Source organism: Cynocephalus volans, chromosome 14 (genome assembly GCF_027409185.1).
Source record: "Cynocephalus volans isolate mCynVol1 chromosome 14, mCynVol1.pri, whole genome shotgun sequence".
NCBI classification, from domain to species: Eukaryota; Metazoa; Chordata; class Mammalia; order Dermoptera; family Cynocephalidae; genus Cynocephalus; species Cynocephalus volans.
Window position 1 is genome coordinate 31,116,331 of NC_084473.1, and position 24,773 is coordinate 31,141,103.

Genomic DNA, 24,773 nt, shown 5'->3' on the forward strand with positions numbered 1-24,773 from the left:
TGTCTGATGAAGAAGGATGATGGTAAAATAGCAAAGCCTTTTAAGACAAGAAAAACAATATTCTGCATTGCCTTGGATTTGTAATTAATCTCTATGTTATATAAGTTATGTTGTAAATTATCCAAATATTTTGTAAATCTAAATTTTTAAATAAAAACTGAATTCCAAATCAGTGCTATTATAGTTATATGATTTGGTTGACTCTTTTTTGAATTTTTTTCTAAATTATAAAAATTAAGTTTACTTTAATTTTGTCACATACCTTTAAACATACTTTATTGAAAATTGTGATTCTATAGAGAATACATTAGGCTGGGAGGATGTGTTGTATTTTGGGTTTTAGCAATTATTTTACCTAAATGAGAATAATCTGTAACTGGGTTCTCTATCATTTCAGAATGCTGAGGCTTGGAACAATTTATCAACTTCCTATATCCGATTAAAACAAAAGTAAGTACATAAGAAAACTATGAAGAATTTTGCTTCTAAAATAAATGAATGCGATTTTCATTCATTGAACTAAACATTTCATCCAACTGAACATTGCAACACTGTGCCTTTCTCTTGATCTTTTTCCCTTTCCCACCCATGTCTGTGAGTTAGAATGACTTAATATATAATATAGCCCTTTGAATTTTAAAGGTGCAATTTATTTCTTGAAACTATGAATATACAGTAAAATAAGAAACATTACTTGAAATCTTTGATACTGAAATTTTGCACTCTAAATTTTATTACATGATAAAAGCAAGCCTGCTTTAATCAGTCAGCTTCATTAATAGATTTTTATTGATTGCTTGTTGTATACCAGACATTATTGAGAAATGTAAATAAGTATGAACCAATGTCTTCAGGGAATATAGGCTTAAAAAACAAAATATTATGCCATGTTATTTTAAAAAATGATTAACAATATAAGCTATATGTGGTAAATATCAAATGGCACTACAAAGAGGGCTATAATAATAGTAGGTGATATTTGAGCACTTGTTAGTGCGAGACACTCATTTAGTCTTGTGAGGATCTCGGAAGAGAGATGTATGATCCCAGCTCAGAAACACTTCTGAGAGAATTAGACTGAAGCTCAAATTTGAAGAATGGGTAGAGGGGCAGGAGAAAGCCTTTTGGGCAAAGGAGATGATGTCACCAAATGCAGAGTGACTGGAATGAATGCAGCATATGAGGAGACAGGAAGTAATAGTCTGCTGTAGAGTAATGCAGGATCAATAGTGAGAGATACAGTTAGAAAGGTAGATTGGGGTCAGATTGCAGTCAGTATGTGTTCTGATTATCCGATAGCAAGTTGAGGCTATCCTGTTAGTAACAGGAAGTCAGAGATTTGGGTGGGATAATTTCATGAAGAAGAAACTTTTTAGGAAAATTTATCTCCTGGCAGTGTGTGAGACAGACTAGAGAGGAAACTGGAGGCTGGGAAACCAGTTAGGAGACAGCTGTTGTAACAACCTAGGCATGAGATAACTAGAATGGAAAAAGAAGGGGCAGATGCCAAACGGTTTACAAAGGGGACAACCATCTGGGCTTATTGGTTGGCTAGGAAAGGGAAGAGACAAGGACTGCTGTTGCCAGAGTTTTAATGAATTAACTAGAGGATGGATATATTTCCATTTTTATTTAGCCCTGTTTTCAAACAATTTTTCTTTGTGGAGTCATGAGAAAGTTCTGAAGACATCATTAAGTCCATGTTTTGTTAAGATCATGAAATGCTTCCTGTGCTCTGGGATAACAATCCACATAAATAAAATTCTGTTTGTTCTACCATTCTCTTCAGAAAATAATATTATGTTCTTGATTGCAATTGATTGTGTTATAACTCACTGGAGACCTTTTTCGTTTAAGGCAACGGGCAGGGGAAATCCCTGTCATAGTTGCAGAATGATCTCTGAGTTTTTCTAGTAACCCAGACAATTTTGTATATAGTGAGGCTCTTGATACTCTACCTTGTCTTCCAGTCCAGTAGTCTCAGGAAATCTGGTTGCTTTCTTAAAGATTCTTGCATATTGTTCCTCAACCTCTCTGTTACTTTCTTGCCTTCCTGCAGCTCCACAAATAGGTTTTTGTGTAAAAGTGGGGTTGTAATGTCGGCAATAAACCATTCCTTTATTCTCTCCTTTCTTTGCTACTGCTCCAGCTAATTCTTGACTATCTTGTTTATCCCTTTGTTGTCACAAGGTTCTTCACTAAAGTGCTGCTTCCACTATTTCATCTGATTCCCCTTGGGAAAATTTCCCATCTTAGTATATAACTTTCATAGTGCAGGATCTCTAACATAGTGGGTTTGATAAGTGAATCCTGAAATTAAGCTCCTTATAAAGAAGCTATACTTAGCAGGAAGGAAAAAAGAACACATTGTGAAAGTTTTGAGGCCAGGAAATTGTGATTAGAGGATGGGAGGATATATAGGAAAAAGGATAACCTTCCTGGTGTTGATTGCTGATTGTTGAGTTCTTTTCAAATAGGATAACTTCACCTTCAGCTCCCTGTGGATAAGGGAAGTGGGTAGTCTCAGTTGACCACTGTTGAAAGGAGTTGCTGGTACATAGGAGGTGGTGGTGGTGGAGTGGAGTAAAGAGGAAAACAAGAAAAAAATCCAATAGATTTATGGCTGAATTTGAAAAAGTGTTTTCTTTCTTTCTTTTGAGTTCCTTTTTATTTTTCAAGAAGGGATCCATTAGTAGTTCTTTTAGTTAGAATCAGTAGAAACTTTCTTAGTCTTTGTATTAACTGAAAATGTTTGATTTTGCATTTACTCTTGAGTGGTAAATTTAGTTTGTTGTAAAATTTTAGGCTGACAGTTTTTTTCACTGAGCACTTCAAAAGTAGTTTTCTATTGTCTTCTTTAATCTCGGTGATCTGCTGTTCTCTAATTGTCATTCCTTTGTATGCTTTAGGAATATCTTTATGTTCTGCAATATCACACAATATGATCATAAAATTAGATTTTTTTTCAGTTCTGGAAAATGTTTGGCTATTATCTTTTTGATATTTAACATCCTGCCATTTTCTGCACTCGTTTACTCTAGAATGTCTATCAAATGTCTTTCAAGAAAGAAAGGAAATACTTCTTCAGATTCATTCAGTTATAAAATAATATTCTTGTCACTAGTAAATAGATTAGGGAAGGAGTATGTCTGTATGTATGCTATACATACCACAGGATGTGTCCTTGAATTTTGTAGGGAAATTTGAGGTGGTTTTGGGTTGTTTGGACCTCTATTTATTAACATGAACGATGAAGGACCGACAGTCCACATTTAGCTGTGGTTTATCCTAATAAAAAGAATTCATTATTGCTGTTTTTAAAATTTGACTTTCGATAGAGTAAAAGCTTTTCGAACATTACAAGAAGCTCTCAAGTGTAACTATGAACACTGGCAAATCTGGGAAAACTACATTCTCACCAGCACTGATGTTGGGGAATTTTCAGAAGCCATTAAAGCTTATCACCGGCTCTTGGACTTACGAGACAAATACAAAGATGTTCAGGTAGAATATTCGTATTTTGTTCTTTCAGTTTGTGTTTGATATTAATCCTTGATTATACAATATAAGTTGTTTCCTTGCATGTGCACAGGAATATTTTGTTAAATACATGTAATATATGAAAAGAATGTTTTTTTCTCTAATGAAATGTCCTTAGTTACATATTAATTCTGGCATTCCAATGTTAAATGTGTTTGTACAATCATAAACTGAATATTACTGTGACTGAATATTACGGTTATGAAAATCTGATATGTGGTTTACATATACACAGTCAATTTGCAGAAACTAAATAGAACGCTGTTTCTTTTACTTACTACTTTGGGTATTCTAGATTTGTAATCACTGGAGTAAATCCCATACTCATTTATTTGCTCATTTAACAAGTATTTACTGCAAGCTTTCAGATAGTATGAAAATATGGAAATGATGGCTAACATTTTCTTTGCAATGTTTAATGAGATAGTGAAATGAAGTTATTTTTCAGAAAATACAGGAGATTTGAAGCTATTGCATTTGTCATCCAATAGAATTACATAAGCAAGACCTTTTGGGTTTAATTGTGATTGAAGACAGTGTGCAAAGATAGGGTATGCAGGAGGTTATGTGCTATGAAGTCAGAAAGCTAGAAAATTTAATATTTTATTTTCAATAATCAACATATGCTTTTAAAAGGATGAATTTGGAATTATGAAAAAAAAAAACCACGAAATAACCTAATATGTGATACTAGCTTGCTAGTATTATGACTTATTATCTGTCCCCCAGTTGCTCTAAAATTTAACTTATCTGGGCCCTCTCTTATAGCCTCAGTCCTTGATTTGTATACATGGTCTTGCAAACCCAGCCATATCATTGACCAAGTTATTTTAAGGTTCAGGTTCTAGGCAATCCACTTGAAAGATCTATGGCTTCAGGTAAAACCATATACCCACTTGCAGGAGCAAGTTGACCCCTTCAATTACTTTTCTTTTTCTTTTTTTTTGTACTTTCTAAATATTGTACATCGAGTATCCATCATAGAAAGAAGGGACTTGGATTTTACAGTGTAAGAGATCACTTAAAACATGAGTAGAGGCACAGCGGTTTTACATCCTAGAGAGGACAGGAGCTCTAGTAAATCTATTAGCATAGTCCCCGGCAGTCTAGTACTTGGCCTGTTCGTGCAGCTGAAATTCTCCATTGAGACAGTTATTTCTCTTCTACACTTAGCTCCTCGACAAAGGGTACTGATGAGACTCAGAACAGATCTCAGTATGTTGCCAACCACTGAGGATTGTGCTTATCTTTTGTTTACTTCAACTGTGATTTTTAAGATCCTTCTTTACTAAGAAAGTTTTCTGAAACCTGTTTCTAAAATCTCAGGAAGAATGTAAATAATTTTACATTGGCAGTATATTCCATTTTACTCTTGAGATAAATTCTGTTGTTTTCATTTGCATTTATAAAATGTACACGAAACACTCAAATCCAACACTCCTCATTTAGATATCACTGCTGACTCAATTCTAGCATTCTTTAGAATCACAGACTGTTAGAACACAAAGGGACCTTAGAGGAGTCCTCTAGGGCTATGCTGAATAATAAGCTTACACACCATATCAGAAAGGAGTGTGACGCTCCCCTCCTTCCTGGTAAATCTAGACAGGGGGATTCTCCAAGCTGTCAGTCTGCTTCCCTACCCTACGGTATTGCTGCTGGTTGCTTGACTGTGTCATCTCTTCCTTAATTGGCTTAGAATTGGCTTCCTTGGTCAGTCTGATCCCATTAATCTTCTGTCATGTACCTCCATTTTCTAACTGATCTGCTTTTCTTTCTTTCTTTTATTTATTTATTTATTTATTTATTTATTTATTTTTAATTTTATTTTGTCAATATACATTGTAGCTGATTATTGCTCCCCATCACCAAAACCTCCCTCCCTTCTCCCTCCCCCCCTCCCCCCCAACAATGTCCTTTCTGTTTGCTTGTTGTATCAACTTCAAATAATTGTGGTTGTTATATCTTCTTCCCCCCCCCGTTTGTGTGTGTGTGTGTGTATGTGTGTGTGTGAATTTATATATTAATTTTTAGCTCCCTCCAATAAGTGAGAACATGTGGTATTTCTCTTTCTGTGCCTGACTTGTTTCACTTAATATAATTCTCTCAAGGTCCACCCATGTTGTTGCAAATGGCAGCATTTCATTCGATTTTGTAGCTGAGTAGTATTCCATTGTGTAGATGTACCACATTTTCCGTATCCACTCATCTGATGATGGGCATTTGGGCTGGTTCCAACTCTTGGCTATTGTAAAGAGTGCTGCGATGAACATTGGGGAACAGGTATACCTTCGACTTGATGATTTCCATTCCTCTGGGTATATTCCCAACAGTGGGATGGCTGGGTCGTATGGTAGATCTATTTGCAATTGTTTAAGGAACCTCCATACCATTTTCCATAGAGGCTGCACCATTTTGCAGTCCCACCAACAATGTATGAGAGTTCCTTTTTCTCCGCAGCCTTGCCAGCATTTATCGTTCATAGTCTTTTGGATTTTAGCCATCCTAACTGGGGTTAGATGGTATCTCAATGTGGTTTTGATTTGCATTTCCCGGATGCTGAGTGATGTTGAGCATTTTTTCATATGTCTGTTGGCCATTTGGATATCTTCCTTAGAGAAATGCCTACTTAGCTCTTTTGCCCATTTTTTAATTGGGTTGCTTGTTTTCTTCTTGTAAAGTTGTTTGAGTTCCTTATATATTCTGGATATTAATCCTTTGTCAGATGTATATTTTGCAAATATTTTCTCCCACTCTGTTGGTTGTCTTTTAACTCTTTTAATTGTTTCTTTTGCTGTGCAGAAGCTTTTTAGTTTGATATAATCCCATTTGTTTATTTTTCCTTTGGTTGCCTGTGCTTTTGGGGTCGTATTCATGAAGTCTGTGCCCAGTCCTATTTCCTGAAGTGTTTCTCCTATGTTTTCTTTAAGAAGTTTTATTGTCTCAGGGTGTATATTTAAATCCTTAATCCATTTTGAGTTGATTTTAGTATACGGTGAGAGGTATGGATCTAGTTTCATTCTCCTGCATATCGATATCCAGTTATCCCAGCACCACTTGCTGAAGAGGCAGTCCCTTCCCCAGTGAATAGGTTTGGTGCCTTTGTCAAAGATCAGATGGCAGTAAGTGTGTGGGTTGGTTTCTGGATTCTCTATTCTATTCCATTGGTCAGTGTGTCTGTTTTTATGCCAGTACCATACTGTTTTGGTTATTATAGCTTTGTAGTATAGCTTAAAGTCAGGTAGTGTTATGCCTCCAGCTTTATTTTTTTTGCTGAGCATTGCTTTGGCTATTTGTGGTCTTTTATTGTTCCATATAAATGTCTGAATAGTTTTTTCCATTTCTGAGAAAAATGTCTTTGGAATTTTGATGGGGATTGCATTGAATTTGTATATCACTTTGGGTAGTATGGACATTTTCACTATGTTGATTCTTCCAATCCAAGAGCATGGGATATCTTTCCATCTTCTTGTATCCTCTCTAATTTCTCTCAGCAGTGGTTTGTAGTTCTCATTATAGAGATTTTTCACCTCCTTGGTTAACTCAATTCCTAAGTATTTTATTTTTTTGGTGGCTATTGTAAATGGGCAGGCTTTCTTGATTTCTCGTTCTGCATGTTGACTATTGGAGAAAAGAAATGCTACTGATTTCTGTGTGTTGATTTTGTATCCTGCTACTGTGCTGAAATCATTTATCAATTCCAGCAGTTTTTTTGTAGAGGTTTTAGGCTGTTCGATATATAGGATCATGTCATCTGTAAACAGGGACAGTTTGACTTCATCTTTTCCAATCTGGATGCCCTTTGTTTCCTTCTCTTCTCTGATTGCTCTGGCTAGTACTTCCAACACTATGTTGAATAGGAGTGGTGAGAGTGGGCATCCTTGTCTAGTGCCTGTTCTTAAAGGAAAAGCTTTCAGCTTTTCCCCATTCAGGATGATATTGGCAGTGGGTTTGTCATATATGGCTTTAATTATGTTGAGATACTTTCCCTCTATACCTAACTTATAGAGGGTCTTTGTCATGAATGAGTGCTGAACTTTATCAAATGCTTTTTCAGCATCTATAGAGATGATCATATGGTCCTTGTGTTTGAGTTTATTAATATGGTGTATCACATTTATTGATTTGCGTATGTTGAACCAACCTTGCATCCCTGGGATGAATCCCACTTGATCGTGATGAATAATTTTTCGTATGTGTTGCTGTATTCTGTTTGCTAGTATTTTAGTGAGGATTTTTGCATCTATATTCATCAAGGATATCGGCCTGTAGTTTTCTTTTTTGGTTATATCTTTACCTGGTTTTGGTATCAGGGTGATGTTTGCTTCATAGAATGAGTTTGGGAGATTTGCGTCTGTTTCAATCTTTTGGAATAGTTTGTAAAGAATCGGTGTCAATTCCTCTTTGAATGTTTGGTAAAATTCTGCTGTGAATCCATCTGGTCCTGGGCTTTTCTTTGTTGGGAGCCTTCTGATAACAGCTTCAATCTCCTTTATTGTTATTGGTCTGTTCAAATTTTCTACGTCTTCACGGTTCAGTTTTGGGAGCTTGTGTGTGTCCAGAAATTTATCCATTTCCTCCAGATTTTCAAATTTGTTGGCGTATAGTTGTTTGTAGTAGTCTCGAATGATTCCTTGTATTTCAGATGAATCAGTTGTAATATCGCCTTTTTCATTTCTAATTTTTGTTATTTGAGTCTTCTCTCTTCTTTTTTTTGTTAGCCATGCTAATGGTTTGTCAATTTTATTTATCTTTTCAAAAAACCAACTTTTTGATTCGTTGATCTTTTGAATTGTTTTTTGGTTTTCAATTTCATTCAGTTCTGCTCTGATCTTAATGATTTCTTTCCGTCTGCTAACTTTAGGATTGGATTGTTCTTGTTTTACTAGTTCTTTAAGGTGAAGTGTTAGGTTGTTCACTTGCCATCTTTCCATTCTTCTGAAGTGAGCATTTAATGCAATAAATTTTCCCCTCAATACTGCTTTTGCAGTATCCCACAGGTTTTGGTATGATGTATCATTGTTTTCATTAGTTTCAATAAACTTTTTGATTTCCTGCTTGATTTCTTCTTGGACCCATATGTCATTAAGTAGAATGCTGTTTAATTTCCATGTGTTTGTATAGTTTCCAGAGTTTTGTTTGTTATTAATTTCTAGTTTTAATCCATTGTGGTCTGAGAAGATACATGGAATAATTCCAATTTTTTTGAATTTATTGAGACTTGATTTGTGACCTAATATGTGATCTATCCTGGAGAATGATCCATGTGCTGATGAGAAGAATGAATATTCTGAGGTTGTTGGGTGGAATGTTCTGTAGATATCTGCCAATTCCAATTGGTCTAGAGTCTTGTTTAGATCTTGTGTTTCTCTACTGATTCTTTGCCTAGATGATCTGTCTAATATTGACAGTGGAGTGTTCAGGTCCCCTGCTATTATGGTATTAGTGTCTATTTCCTTCTTTAGGTCTAATAGAGTTTGTTTTATAAATCTGGCTGCTCCAACATTGGGTGCGTACATATTTATGATTGTTATGTCTTCTTGATGGATCAGTCCTTTTATCATTAAGTAGTGTCCCTCATTGTCTCTTTTTATGGTTTTTAGTTTAAAGTCTATTTTGTCAGATATAAGAATAGCCACTCCAGCTCATTTTTCTTTTCTGTTTGCATGGTAAATCTTTTTCCATCCTTTCACTCTTAGTCTGTGTGAATCTTTATGGGTGAGGTGGGTCTCTTGTAGGCAGCATATAGTTGGGTCCTGCTTTTTGATCCAGTCAGCCAGTCTGTGTCTTTTAATTGGGGAATTTAAGCCTTTAACATTAAGAGTTGTTATTGAAAGGTGTTGATTTATTCCTAGCATTTTATTGGTTGTTTGGTTGTCTTAGGTGTCTTTTGTTCCTTGCTTTCTGATTTACTGTTTGGTTTCTTTGTTTGTTGGTTCCTTAGGTTGTAGATAGTGTTTTTGTTAGCTTGTTTTCTCTTCATGAATGCCATTTTTATTGTACTAGCGGGTTTAGATTTTTCTTAGGTTTTTATGGCAGTGGTAGTTATTTTTCAGGAACCAAACCCAGTACTCCCTTGAGGATTTCTTGTAAGTGTGGTCTTGTGGTAGTGAACTCCCGCAGTTTTTGTTTGTCTGAGAAATATACTATTTGCCCCTCATTTCGGAAGGATAGCCTTGCAGGGTAGAGTATTCTTGGCTGGCAATCTTTGTCTTTTAGTATTTTGAAAATATCATCCCATTCCTTTCTAGCTTTTAGGGTTTGTGATGAAAAGTCTGATGTTAACCTGATTGGGGCTCCCTTATAGGTGATTTGACGCTTCTCTCTTGCAGCTTTTAAGATTCTCTCTTTGTCTCTGAGTTTTGCCAATTTGACTATGACATGTCTTGGAGAAGGCCTTTTTGGGTTGAATACGTTTGGAGATCGTTGAGCTTCCTGGATCTGAAGATCTGTGATTTTTCCTATACCTGGGAAGTTTTCTGCCACTATTTTGTTGAATATGTTTTCAATGGAATCTCCATTTTCCTCCCCTTCTGGAATACCCATGACTCGGATATTTGAGCGCTTGAGGTTGTCTGATATCTCTCTCAGATTTTCTTCCATGTCCTTGATTCTTTTTTCTTTCTTTTTGTCTGCTTGTGTTATTTCAAACAGCCCATCTTCAAGTTCAGAGGTTCTCTCTTCAACTTCGACAAGCCTGCTGGTTAAACTCTCCGTTGTGTTTTTTATTTCGCTGAATAACTTCTTCAGTTCAGCAAGTTCTGCTACATTTTTTTTCAGGACATTGATTTCCTTGTATATTTCCTCTTTCAGATCCTGTATACTTTTCCTCATTTCATCATGATGTCTAGCTGGGTTTTCTTGTATCTCATTCAGTTTCCTTAGAATTATCACTCGAAATTCCTTGTCAGTTATTTCAAGGGCTTCTTGTTCTATAGGATCTAGAGTATGAGATTTATTAACTTTTGGTGGTGTACTTTCTTGATTTTTTGTATTTCTGGTGTCTTTTTTTTGGTGTTTATTCATTGTGGCAGGGGGTTTCACAGTCCACCGGTTTGAGACTAATGACTAACTAGGATGTTGCTGTGGTTGCCAATTTGGTATGGCTCCCGCCGTGACTGCTCAGTTGGCCTCTAGTGTCTTGTGTGTGTGGTTGCCTCGGGTCTTGGGCTTCTCCGGGGATCCACCTTTCTGGTCAGCTTGTACTCTGCTGGGCTGGTGGATCACGTACCACAGGGTGTGTGATCTCTGTTGAGCTTTCACTTTCTGTACAGGACTTCTCCCCGTTCCGTGTGCTCTGGCCCAGGCTGTTAGATCGTGCAGTGGCGACCCCACCGGGTGTGTGGTTTCTGTCGAGTCTCCGCCTCCCTGGCCGCACGTCTCCCCCCTCTGTGCACACTGTGCTGGGCTGGGGTGTGTCTTCTGCACCCCTCGTCTATCAGCTGGGCCTTCAAGACCCTGCTCAGCACCGCCTCGCCCAGGAAGTCTACCAGGTTTCTGCTAGGCACAGACAACCGGTCTCTCTGGGTGCCTTTGTAGCACTGTATAGATCTTTCTCGGGTCTTGTTCACCTTTGTATCCCCCCCGGTATAAACCGAGTCTAGTGCCCGCCTGCAGCCTGCTCTCCGGCAGGTTCAAGCGGACCTGGGAACTCTCCTACCACACTATTCCCAACCAGAAATTCGTTAGGCTTTTTTCCAAACTGGTGGTCGCAGAGATGGTATCTGCCTCCCAGTAACAGGAAGTTTACCGGGGCAGAGTCCAGGGTGTGGTGGAGTGACAGTCGGCCCGCCTGTACTTCCTAGCCCTCCCAACACTGGTCGGGACGCCCCACACCCCCAGCCCCGCTAGAGAACCACGGAGGGAGTGGGAGAGGAGGCCGGCCCGCAGGGTCCGGAAAGCCCCGCGCCAGGCCAAGCAAATGGGCTCAGTGATGGCCGAGCAGGGCGGAGCTGCCCGCACCTGGGAAAATGGAGGCAGCACTGGGGCAGTGAGTGGCCTGGTGGTGCAGGCGGGAGCCGCGTGGGCATCCACCCCCCGAACAGAGCTGTGCCAGGGATCACTCACAGTGCTGTGCCAGGTCGGGCGCTCGCTCTGTCTCTGGTTTGTTGCCTTCCGTGTTCTCGGCGCTGCCGCCTCGGGCTGTTCAGTCGCGGCGCCGCTCGGGCGCTCCCAGGAATCTTCTTTAATGCCGGCCTGAAACCTCGAATCCTGAATAGGGCAGCTGGCCGCCTTCAGTGCGGCCCCAGCCTCCGGGATCCTGGCTGCATCCACAGCAGCCCTGGCGCCGTGTTCCCTGTTTCAAGACTCGCTTTTGCAGCTAAGAATCAGTTCTTTTCCTGCTCCACACTTCAAAGCTGTTGCCTGTAAATGAGGCAGCCTCTCCTGCCGGGGGCAAAGTGGCGTTGAGCCCCCACGACCGGCCAGCAGCAGCAGTCCTCCCTTAAGAGATGGCCAGAGGAAGGTCCACAAGTTTCCCGGCTGCCTGAGGCCCAGTGGCCACCTTTTCCACCTCAGCTACTCCGCGCCAGCCGCCGCAGCCGCCGCCATCTTGAAACTCCCTGCTTTTCTTTCTGATGTGAGTGGGATTTCCTCTATAAATTTATGCTTTAACCAAAAGTAATCCTTCATATCTACCAGGGATTAGTAACAATTGGCTCACCATATTGGCTTTCTGAATCCTGAGAAAATCCTGATTAACATTTCATGCGTGGCACCAATAGAACTCGGTTTTATGTAAAGAACCCAAATAGCTAGGTCTAGGTACCTCTCCCCATGTAAGAGATGAACTTGTGTGGGTTATGGTATGTAAGCATCAAACGAAGGAGGCTTTGGTATTTTATCTCTCACTTATTCTGCCCTGCTTCCCAAGGCACATAAAGCAGATCAATGTGGGACATGGTAAAGTAACAATAACTAATATTTATTGAGGGCTTGCTGTGTGTCAGATGTGATTCTAAGCACTGTATGTGTATTAGCTCATTTAATTTTTATCACAGCTTTGTGGGATAGGTTTGTATTGTTGTAAGCTACGTCTGACTCTGGAATGTATGTATGTCTCTTCCCCCTTTGTTTTAAGGAAACTAAGGATATCAGACAAAATAACTATCAAACATTGTTTTGAAAAGCTGTTACTACTACACCATAAAGAGTTATAAAGTCATCAAGATAGTGCTGATTTTAATTGACTTAGGTGTATCAAATATGCCAAATCTTCTAGCTAACTCATACCTGAGAGGCATGTATCCCAGGAGAAAAGTAAGAAAAAAATAAAACAGTTGCTTTACTGAAGATGATGATTTAGAATAAAATAGGCTCAGCCTAGATTGTTCCTGTCTCTTGCTATTACAATTGCCGAAAAGGTATTGGAGAATTTTACTTAAATTTCCTTTTTTTCCCCACCCTACCCCCAGATTAGAAGTCTCACTCTTTCTCAGGATGAAAAAAAATCTTGCTAATATTTATAAAATATGGCTGTATTTGAGAGTCTGTAAATGTTAGGTGAGAGAGCTGACATTTAGAATAATCTGCTGGTAGTCACAGCAATAGATACCAATGGAGATAGTGCTGGCAAAAATAACCTGAGTATAGTCAGTTGATTCTAAAGATAAAACTTTCAGTTGCTGATTTGGCATATTGTATACCAAATCAAATTCATTGAAATTGTAAGAATACTTGCTTAGAAATCTTTCAGGAGCCTTTCCTAAGAAAGAATAAAAGGATCCAAAATGCATGGAGATGCATTTGAGAATTTTTCAGAAAAAGAAAAAAAAATCTTTAAAAAAAACCTCTTCCAGCATGAATTGAGATACTTTGATTTAACTTTTATCTGAAATGGATTTTTCAAACATATTTTAGTGGTCATATTCATAGCTTCTCATCTCTCTAATCATAGGAAATTTTCAACCTTAGCAAAATTGTGTTCTGATTCCCATTTAAAATTTCTAATGCTCTACTTGTTTTAACACAGTATTTAACTTATATCATTCTGAACGTAAGTGAAAATTTAGTTATTTTCTAGAGAAAATTATTAGGTTTATTTAAATTCATGGCCGGTTATTTTTTAATATCTTTTTTTCCTGTAATTCTCCCTTCGTTCCTCAATTTTAGAATATAAAACAAACTTTCTTTTGTTCAGTAGTATTTCATCTAGCATGAATATTTCAATGAATTTGAAATTAATTACTATAACAGTTCAGTATTTTTAGAAACAATCAAGGGTGGCATTTGTATTCTTGAGACTTCCCTCCCACAGACAGGAGCAGTCCACACACAGGCGCACTAAGAACTGTTCCTGTTAGGCAAAATATTACTCATCAGCAAACCGTTTTGAGAAGCATAAGGTGCTCTAAAGATGTTGGGTGTAATGGCTGTTAGCTTAATTTCCATATTTAGATATTTTAGGGAAGTATTACTGAAAACATAACAACTAGATAACAAGTGACTTGCTGAGGTCAAATGATCTTTAGTACCTGGTAGAGAACTCTTAGGTATTCAGATGTAGAAATAGCCATGGTGAAAAAAGCCATTTGTCCTTTTATGTCCTAAAGAGTTTATTACTGGACTTTCTGTTCTGTTTCATTTTTTGATGTGTCTGTTTGAATGCCAGTAACATGCTGTTTTGATGGCAATATCTTTGTAATATATATTTTGAAATCAGGGAGTGTGATGCCTTCAACTTGGTTCTTTTTGCTCAAGATTGTTTTGTCTATTTGGGGACTTCTGTGGTTTCATACAAGTTTAAGGATTGTTTTTTCTATTTCTGTGAAAAATGACATTGGAATTTTGATGGGGATTGCCTTGAATCTGTAGTATGCTTTAGGCAATATGGACATTTTGACAATATTATTTCTTCCAATCCATGAACATGGGTTATCTTTCCATTTATTTGTGTTTTCTTCAATTTCTTTAATCAGTGTTTTATAGCTTTCAGCATACAAGTTGTTCACCTCCTTGGTTAAATATACACCTAAGCATTTTATTTTATTTATTTTTGTTGCTATTGTAAATGGTATTGTTTTCTTAGTTTTCTTTTCAGATAGTTCATTATTAGTATATAGAAATGCTACTGATTAATTGAGGTGTAATTTATATATAATAAAATGCACAGATATTGTGTTAGTTTGATGTGTTTTGACTATTATATAGTCTATATAACCACCACCCGATACAGTTATGGAACATTGTCATCACCGCAGAAAGTTTTCTTATGTCTCCTTCCAGGCAATGGAACCACCACCCCTTTCCCCCAACCAGGCAACTACTTTCTGATTTCTGTCACCACAGTTCAGTTTTGCTTTTTCTTGAATATCATATAAATAGAATCACAGAACGTGTATTCTTATATATTGATGTTGTTCTTTGTGTGGATTTCCATTTGGTGTTTTCTTTGGGGACAGGAGAAGGTGGTGACGTGCAGTGGTGCAGTTTGCTAACCAAAGTGAAGTCCTGGAATGTGTGATGGCTGATACTCCTGAAAGTAAAGAGGGGAGGGAATGGACATACTTCATACAAATTGCAGCTTTGTAAAATAGGTATTACCTCCATTTTGCTGATGAGGTATCTGAAGCTCAGCCGGGTCTACTAATAAGGCTGATTTCTTACAGCTAAAAAGTAGTAAGACTGAGACTTGACGTCTTGCCTATTTAACCTAGAATCCTTTTCACGCTCTAAGAATTACTTTTTTGTTTTGCTTTTCTGAAGGAGGAAAAAAACAAAAATGCTAAACTGCCTAACTCTCTCTGATAACTGAGGTTTGGGGAAGCCAAGGATCGGGGTTATCAGACCAGGAAACAGAGCGAGTACTTGGAGAGTTCCAAGTGGAGCAGGGGGCTAGCCACGCAGGGGAGGAGGGAAATTGCTTCATTCCTGGCCTAGAGGCCTCGGGGAAGTTTTTGTAACAGGACCTAGGGCAATTCTGTTCTTTTCCTGCTATGAGGACCTCCAGGATTCAAAAGGCCAACGCCTTGTACTTTAGGCCAAGATTTTGATGAGACTTGGCCAAGGATTTCAAGGTTAATGTTGGGGGAAGAGGATAGTTACACTTTTTTCTTTGTGAAGATTCTCCAGCATTTATGTTAGAATAGCAGCTCCTCTGTGTGAGGCCTTCACCTCTTTTCAGGGGCCACTTTTGATTCCCCATAGTCATTCTCTGCTTGCTGCACTCCCTAGGGATGGTTCATGATGGAGATGAGAAATAGATTTAGGATAGAGAATGAAACAAAAGTTCTCTATTATCTAAATGAGTTAGAGTTGTGAGTAAGGGATTTATAGGCCATTACATGTACTCAGTGGCATGGCATTGGTTGGGTAGTATATGAGGGACAACAGGGTTATTTATACTGATTAAAATGAAATCTCTCACTTGTCATATACAAGGGCTCCTCAATAATATTATCAGCAGATTTCTCATCATAAACTTGGGAGGCTGGAAGGCAGGGGCTGTTTATATTCAAAGTGCTAAAAGGAAAAAAAAAAACTATCAGTGAAGAATCATATATCTGATAAAATTGCCCTTCAAAAGTGGGGGAGAAGTTAAGACATCCCCAGATACACAAAAGCAGAGGGAATTTGTTACCACTAGATCTGCCCTGCAAGAAATGTTCAAGGGAGCCCTGCAGGGTGAATTGAAAGGACATTAGACAGCAACTTGAGGCTGTGTGAAGAAAGAAAAATCTCAATAAAGGTAAATACAAGGGCAGTTATAAAAACTAGGATTAGCGTAACAACAGTTTTTAACTGTTTTCTACATTATTTAAGAGACATAATGCATTAAAAAAAATATCAGTTTGTGTTATGGGTCACACAGTGTATTAAGATGTGATTTTGTGATATCAACAACCAAAAGGGAGCTGTTAAAGGAGCAGAGATTTTGCATGTTATTAACGTTTATAACAGGTATCTACAGAACACTACCCAACAACAATAGCATAAATATTCTTTTCGGGTGCACATGGGACATTTTTAGGAGAGACTATATGTTAGGCCACAAATTAAGTCTCAAGAAATTTGAAAAGGTGGATCACATACAAAGTATCTTCTCTGACCACTAGAGGGGATGAAGTTAGAAATCAACACAAGTAAAACTAGAAAATAAAATTGTGGAAATTAAACAACTCACTATTAAATAATCAGTGAATCAAATAATTAAATCACAAGAAAAACAGAAAATACTTAGAAATGAATGAAAATGAAAACACAAGTTTTAGTATATGTGGAAACACAAGAAATTTGTCAAGTCAGCAGCCTAACAGAACAAACTAAATGCAAAGCTAGCAGAAGGAAGGAAATAATAAAGATTAGAGCAGAGATAAGTGAATAGAGAGCAGGAAAACAATAGAGAAAAATCAGAGAAAGTAAACATTGGTTCTTTGAAAAGATTAACAAAACCAACAAACCTTTAGCTAGATGGACTAAGAAGAAAACAGAGAAGATTCCGATTACCAAAATCAGAAATGAAAACAAGGACGTTATTACTGATTCTACAGAAATAAAAAGAATTATAAGAGTACGATGAACAATTGTAACCAACGACTTGTATAATCTAGATGAAGTGGACAAATTCCTAGAAACAAAACTGACCAAGACTAAATCATGAAGAAATAGAAAACCTGAATTGATCTATAACTAGTAAGGATATTGTTTCCCCAAGAATTGTTCCACTTCTAAAATCTTAACCTTCAATATTCTACTCTTCAGCCACTTATTACATACACAATAATTTGTAGTTTAAATAATCGTCACAATTTACCCATAACAGTGGATAAAAATATTTACCTGATTTAATTTTTTTTTTTCACTTTTGATGAGGCAAAAGAGCATAGTGCTGATAAACTTGTAGACTGCCCAAGGGGAAGTTGTACTCCGTGGTTCATTTAGTCAAGGAAGTACTATTATACACTCTTTGCTCCATTTAAGCTACAAATATCTATTTTCTAAAGAAAGGTTAAATATATGTTAAAAGTTATTGCTTTTGTAGCCAGTCTGGATAACTAGAGTGATTTTTCTGACTTACTGGTTAGTGGGAATAGTGAAAATGATGATATTAGCCAGTAAGTTATAAAATTAATAGTTTTTTAAGATGATTCTGTTATTACTCTGAAACCATTTTTTAAGATTGCATATTCCATTTGTTAATGTATTTAATAACTATATTTTTTCTTTCAGATCATGGGGTTTTATTAATTGCAGGGAATAGTTTTTTAATTAAATTTTTATTGAAATATAATGTACATACAGAAATGTATACACATCATAAGTAAACATATGAATTTTCATGAAGATAACACACCTGTGCAACCAGCAGCAGAGCATGAGTCAGAACATGGCCAGCACTCCCAGAGCCCTGGCCCTCCCACCACCCAACAAGGGTAACCACCATTAGGAAACATAACTTTAAAGTCTAATAAATGAATATTCATGTGTGCCATCATTTTTTGTTTCATCTTTGCCAATCTTTGAATATACTTTTTTGTTTTTTCTCCATTTTTAAATTAAATTTTCATTTTATTAAAATAACACTGACATTTAGGTTTACAAGTTAAATAGTAGTAAAAGGCATGTTACAAAATATAGCAATTTCCTCCTCTACCCCTCCCTACTCCTCAAGATCCTTCTCCCTAACGGAGAGAAACCCTTTAATATTTCTTCTGCTGTTTGTAAATTTCCATATTTCATATTAATAGTTATGTACTGCTATTTATTATTAATCAAAATTAGGCATTATCTGTTGACTTCCTATTATAGTAAATGAGAACTTAACTCTTATACCATCACTTCCACTACTTCCCTTTCTTACCTTCCCAGTATATTTACAGTAAAATTTTTGGTTAAAAGAATATTCTCTGTTAACATTTTATGCCTATGCAAATGATATGCAAAATGGGTATCATAGGATACTATGATTATGGGGGGTTTCTCTTGGTTTTTCACAATGTTAATAATTGTCTTGGTTTTATGTTTTTCTTTTTCTTTGTGAGCCTCTTGTCTAAAATTTTGATCTCCTCTGCCTTCCTTGTTTTGGCTTTGGTTCTGGATACAGTCACTAACCTTTGTGATTGCCAAATCCATTGGAATCTCCAGTCTTGAGCTTTTGGAGATGTACTTTCCTTGTAACTTTTTCCTTCCTTGGTTTCCATGACATCACTTTCTACTAACTTTCTGACCATGCCTTTTTAGAGATGTTAGTGGATTCTGTTCATTTGCCCTCCTCTTAAATATTGTGTCTCTTAAGATTCTATCCTCAGCCTCATTCTTACCAGCGTATTTGTCCTGGCCATGAATGACTCTCATTATATACTCTTCCAATATAGAAATATTTCCTAAGCTCCAGATCCAGCTATTTAACTGGCCACTGAACATGCAGATGGAGGGTATGAAAACAAATTGGTTATTGCACCTCCCCTGCTCCTTGTGGTATCTGCATATGAATTGGGTAGATGAGCTTGGTATCTGCCCTACCTACAGTTCCCCTTCCTTCCTGCCCCACCACAACACACAGACACTTCACTTCTCTACCTCTGCAGTTCCCTTCACACATGCACATGCACACACACATGCACAGAGGCACACACACTTCACTTTCTTTTTCCCTCTCAAACACCCGCACTGAAGCTCTCCATTTTTATTGTCAAGAAGACCTAAAGCTTTCTGTTCCCCGTTGTTTCCTTAGGGAGACTGAATTGAGGTGATGGGATTTTGGGCCAACTGTGAGATCCCAGAAGCAGCAAAGTATTTTACTAATTTAGTATGTTTCATTTGTATATGTTATTAACTATTTTAATGGGCCATCCCTTTCAAAACATGATAATCCTTGAAACGCTTATAGAATGATCACGTGAAACAAGTAGTGCATATTATTACCATCTTTTCTGCTTCGTTACGTTCAGATTTGAAAACACCAGTGGGATTGTAATATGAATTTTGTTACCTTCAGATTAAAAATTACACATGTAGGACTGTAATGTGAATTTACAGGCAGAGATAATTTACTTTGTCCAAAGAAGAAAGAAAAAGCACAATGGGATGTTCTCCTGTCCACTTTTATCCCGACGTATAATTAGGACCATGAGTGTGAGCTCACATTCCTAAAAGCGTTCAAGTTCCCGAGGGGCCCCAGTTCTTCAACCACATCTCATTCATGGATCAGAATGTTCTGTGGGAAGACAGAGCACAGTGTCACACTGGTTGCATTTCTCTTAGTGACATTTTTTGAAAGAGGTATTTTCAGTCTTTCAGTCACAGCATTTATTGAGTCACTGCTAAGTGCCAGGCACTATGTTAGACACTGGTGATAAAAGATGATGAAATGTGCTCTTTTCCCTGAAGTTCATGGTAAGAATAAAGATGTGGGTACATGTCTCTTGGAACCTTGCTCCTCAAAGTGTGGTCTGCAGACCTTGAGCTTCATGTGGGAATTTGTTAGAAATGCGGAATCTCAGTCCAAGATGGATCAGCATCTCTGTCCAGGATTCTGCATTTCTGACAAGCTCCCAAGTGATACTAGCACTGTCAGTCCATGGACTGCACTGAGTAGCAAGGTCTTAGAGTACTCTCTTCCCACTGGTTCTTTTGCTATCCCCCATCAACAGAGTAGAAGAGGAGGTGCACTTTCTGTGCCTCCAGGGAGCTGCTTTGAGATACACAGCCTAATGGAGAGATGACAGAGGTGCCTTTTCATAACAATGTAACCTGCTGTGGGGCTCACTTTAATCCATCTGTCAGCATTCAGAGCTTCTAGGATGGAATGTGTAAAGACTCACTGATAGCAAGATAGCCAAGAAGTTGCTAAATTGCTAGAAGTTGCTAGTTGGTGGCTTCACCTGGCATACTTGGAAAGAGAGGAGATATGATTACTTTCAACGTACTTTGCCTGCCTAATGGAAATGCATTAGCTTTTTATCATTCAGATGGAGCCAGGACCTCTAAGCAGAGTTAGAACATTATCACAGTAGTCCAGATGGAAGTTAATGAGGCCTAAACTAAAGCAAGAGGCTGGATTTATGACATTAGGAATGTTGAATCAAATCAGTAAGAAGTGGCAGAAATTGTAGAGAAGAGCTTCTAGGCTGATGCTCAGGTTATTGGCTCTGGGCACTGCATGGATGAGTTCACCTGGAGACTACAGGAGAAAGAACAATGTGAGAACTGCGTTTCACTTTCGATGAGATGGAGAGTGAGATGTTGATGGGACCTGTCTGGTAGGTATTGAGGTGTGTAGTCCTGGAGCTCTGGAGAGGAGTCTGGCTGGAGCTGCACAGACACTATCAGAGTTGACTTGGTAATATATTCGAAGCTGCAAGTGTGGATCAGATCACTCAGAGAGTGCTCTGAGGAGAGACGAGCACCGAGCCAGGGGCCCTGTGAAACAAGAGCCCTCCAAGGAGCTGAGAAGGGACATTCCAAGAGGTAGTCAGCCCAGCTTCTCTTTTATTTTTAAAAAGTGTAAGGGTGAATTCTAACAGGTTTCATAAAGTTTTTCATTGTCATCGTCCTCAATGACAGTGTTGGTAGTTTTTTGGTATTGTTTGGTGGTTTCTAGCTTACCAGTTTCTTCTGTTCATTTTTAAGGTCCTTAAAATTCTGGTTAGGGCAGTGATTGATGGGATGACCGATAGAAGTGGAGCTGTCACAACCAGCCTCAGAGGAAAGCTGCAGGAGTTATTTGGCAGGGTAACTTCAAGAGTGACAAATGACGGAGAAATCTGGAGGCTGTATGCCCAAGTATGTGGAAATGGGCAGAGTGAAAAGCCTGATGAAAATGAAAAGGTAAGCCCTTCTTCAGTCCTCTTGGGCCCTTGCCTTTTGTTTGAGCATGGGTGTAGTAGAACTGCTTTTTTGATGGGTGGAGGAAGAGTTTAATAATCTGAAAGATAACATTTATATGCTCAAGTGCAGTTTCGAATCAGTCTTTAACATAAGCACTTTGAACTGTGGGCAGGTTAAGACTTGTAACATTCGTCTCTTTCCTTTCCATGCATTTTTCTTATACGGTTCTGTTTCCTGCAAAAGGGTCTCTTTAACCTGCTGCCCCAATGGCTTTGCAGCAAGCAGCTGGCTCTTGTTTATGCAGCACCACTGTCTGTGGCCTCATTGCTAAAGATGGAGGTAGACTGGGGACAAGGACAAAAAGAGTGTTTAGATCTGAGAGCTACAAAAGGGAAAAAAAAGGAACTAGATAAGGACATTGGAGAAAAACTTTTGAAGTCTAAACATATAATACTTTACAGAGGTTGCCCTGCCCCTTTCTCACAAGTGCATTTGATACCACTTACACTCGAGTTATGCATTTAACCTCTAATCTTAGAACTTGAAGAAGCCCCCAGAGTTTCCAAGTTTGAAGTAATCTTTTGTGTTTCTCTTCAAAACATCCACAACAAATCAAATGTACTCCTTGCGTGGTTTTCCCATTAGCCACGGTATAGCTAATCTGTGGGATTCTAGCTGTTCTCTTCCTCCCTCGGTTCACACAGCTGGCTTCTGCCTTTGCCTTGTCAGCCCGGAGAACACATGTCATGTGCACGCATGCCCTCACTCCTACCTCCTGTCCTCCCGTTTCTTCTCGAATTATGCACTGTCTCGCATAATCGCATAAATGCACTGTACTCCGAATTCTCTGATCTGTGACTTCTCCCTCAAGAATTCCTAAGGATTTGAAAGAGAGTGTTTTAAACATCTGGGAGATTACACACCTACCAGCAATTCCATAGTTTTCACCAAGTTCACACCTCATTCTCTAAATGGGCCTCTTAAGCTGATGGCTACAAATGTGGAGGAAATCTGTATACTTCTTTTGGATTTCCAAATCTGGCCTTTATATTCTCTAGTTACAGGGAAGTGTCTCTATCTAGATCCATCCATTTGATTTCTTGTAATTGCTCATTGCTCCTGCATGTGCATCTCTACCCCTTCTTGGATGAGAATAATAGAGACTGTGCTGTATAACACATGCTGGTTTTTCATGTGGGAATTAGTTCCGTATGACTTCCAGGAAACAAGAGTTTGAAATGTGAATTACACTTGTTATTCTGAATGTAGTTCTTTCTCTTTCCTCAGGCATTCCAGTATCTCTCAAAGGCGTACAAGTGTGACATACAGTCCGGTTGTTGGGAGAAAGATATTACATCATTTAAGGAAATTGTTCAAAGAGCCCTAGGACTTGCACATGGTAATTGATAGAACATATGATATCCGTGGCATACTTTAATGTACTTTTTACTGATGAAAAAGAGTGTTAATCAAAAGCAAAGTTCCAATACAAATGATTTCAAATTATTTCATTATATTGAAATTATATTTAATTCAGCAAACATTTATAGATCAACTACTGTGTGTAGGCACTTTGGAGCAATAAGAAGAAATAGGATAGAGGCTTAAATACTGTTTGAATAAGTGACAGGAATTAGAAACTTCTTTAGAGATGTGAAATACCTTTACAACTTTATATAACCTTCACTCACACAGAGTCTGTTTGTGTTGATTATGTAGTATTAAGGAAATCTGTTAATTTTTCCTTGACTCATATTTTTCTTTTATGAATAAAAATATTTATTTATAAAAATACGTAGATTTCTGGAGTACATAGCAATATACAAAGAGCTATGGCATATACAAAAGAAATATAAAATAGAATGTAATCCTTGTCTTTGGGAAACTTAAAGGGTGTTATTTGAGGGGAGGAGGTAACCTTACATATAAAATTATATACCTGTTGGGTAAATATAGTCTAGATAAAGACTGCTTTTAATTATTGCATTAATGAAAAGTACATCAGTTAAACTAAGTAACGCATTTTTATACCAATATTTGAATATGGGTGTGTGATACCCTTGGGATGTAGTTTCAATAAAGTAATGGAGCCCCATTGTTAAGAGCTGAATCACAAGGACTGTGAGCCTATCCTAAAATCCTCCCCCTACTTCTTTGTCTAACTTCTTCCTGCCACTAAGAGTGACAGCAAGTAGGGGCCAACAGAAAACAATGAAAAGGGCAGAGCTTTGGAATCAGGGAGGCATAAGCTCCAGGACCAGCTCTACCACATGCTTGCTAGGTGACTTTAGGTAAAATTACTTAACTTCTCTGAGCCTTAGTTTTCTCATCGGTCAAATGGGGTTAATACCTACCTATGGTTCTTAATCAACAAAATCATTTAAACACTTAGCAGTATTTTACACATGGTTTAAATGTTAATCCCTTACCCTCCCACCCCCTTCCTGTTCTTTCTGAAGTAGAGGATCTGGGCTATATGATAAAGGAAGGGGCTCAAAAAGAAAAATGAAGAACAAGGATAAAGTTTCACCTGCCTATAAAGAAGTCACAGAACATTCAAACCATTTAGAAATGAGCTTGGTAGTTAATAATTCTACTATGGCCTTTGTTATCTTTGACCAAAAAGGTATAAATATCCAATTTCTCGGGCCACCTAGCCCTGGGCAGATAAGGTAGAAGCACTGAACTCTGTACAGCTGAAATGCAGTGTAGAAAAGTTTGAAGTAATTGCTAATAGATGAGTGGAAGAGTGTTTTAGGGGTGGCTGGAATTCATGTGGCTTTGAAGAATTTATCTTATCTACTTCAGCTTGCCAACTCTAAACATTTCTGTGAACCACTGGGTTTATAACAAAGCCATGATATTTTCTGTAATCACCAAGTGATGGTATTAAACCTGTCAAAAATAAATATGCAGGTTACAGAATACACTCCAGGGAAAATAATCTTCATTTTGCATCTTAAAGTGGCTTTTAAACTATTGTTGGCACCATTTTTTTTCATCAGGGCAATGAGAATCACAGGTGTCTATTCTTTTAAGTTCTCCCTTGACTTTAATGAATTACGTGTTGGTGCTCCTACAACATTTTAAGCATATTTGAGTGGATGCTTAGCTTTAGTTTCTAATGATATTTTAGATTTATAAAGATAAATCTTAAGCTTTGTTGATTTTCTATACAGTGCTCAAAGAATGAGCTGGGTTTCTCTGTGATTCTATTCTCTCTCTAGTCTTTCTCCCCAGTACTGTTCCTCCACCCCACGCAATTTTGAAAAGGGAAAAATATTTTTTTTGTTTTAATCTCCAATGGTTTACTCCTTGGGTTGCTACTGTTAAGAGTAGCCATGTAGGTCAGAAAGCTGATAAGACATTGCAATCCAGACATAGCATTTGAGACCTATCTATAACAGTGTTGTCATTGTGTGCCCGTTTGTATTGTCTGGAGAGTATTTATTTAGTTTCTGCTGTTT

General features: G+C 37.9%; 1 protein-coding gene across 2 annotated transcripts in view; it reads left to right on the forward strand.

Annotated features, from left to right (window-relative positions):
- The window catches only part of TTC27 (tetratricopeptide repeat domain 27), a 187,133-nt gene that overhangs the window by 156,608 nt on the left and 5,752 nt on the right, over positions 1 to 24,773 (forward strand). For both annotated transcript variants that reach the window (XM_063078276.1, XM_063078275.1), the window contains exons 15-18: positions 398 to 450; positions 3,339 to 3,504; positions 21,109 to 21,306; positions 22,594 to 22,705. In XM_063078276.1, coding sequence (XP_062934346.1) covers positions 398 to 450; positions 3,339 to 3,504; positions 21,109 to 21,306; positions 22,594 to 22,705 — 529 coding nt within the window. The remainder of the gene's footprint in view (positions 1 to 397; positions 451 to 3,338; positions 3,505 to 21,108; positions 21,307 to 22,593; positions 22,706 to 24,773) is intronic.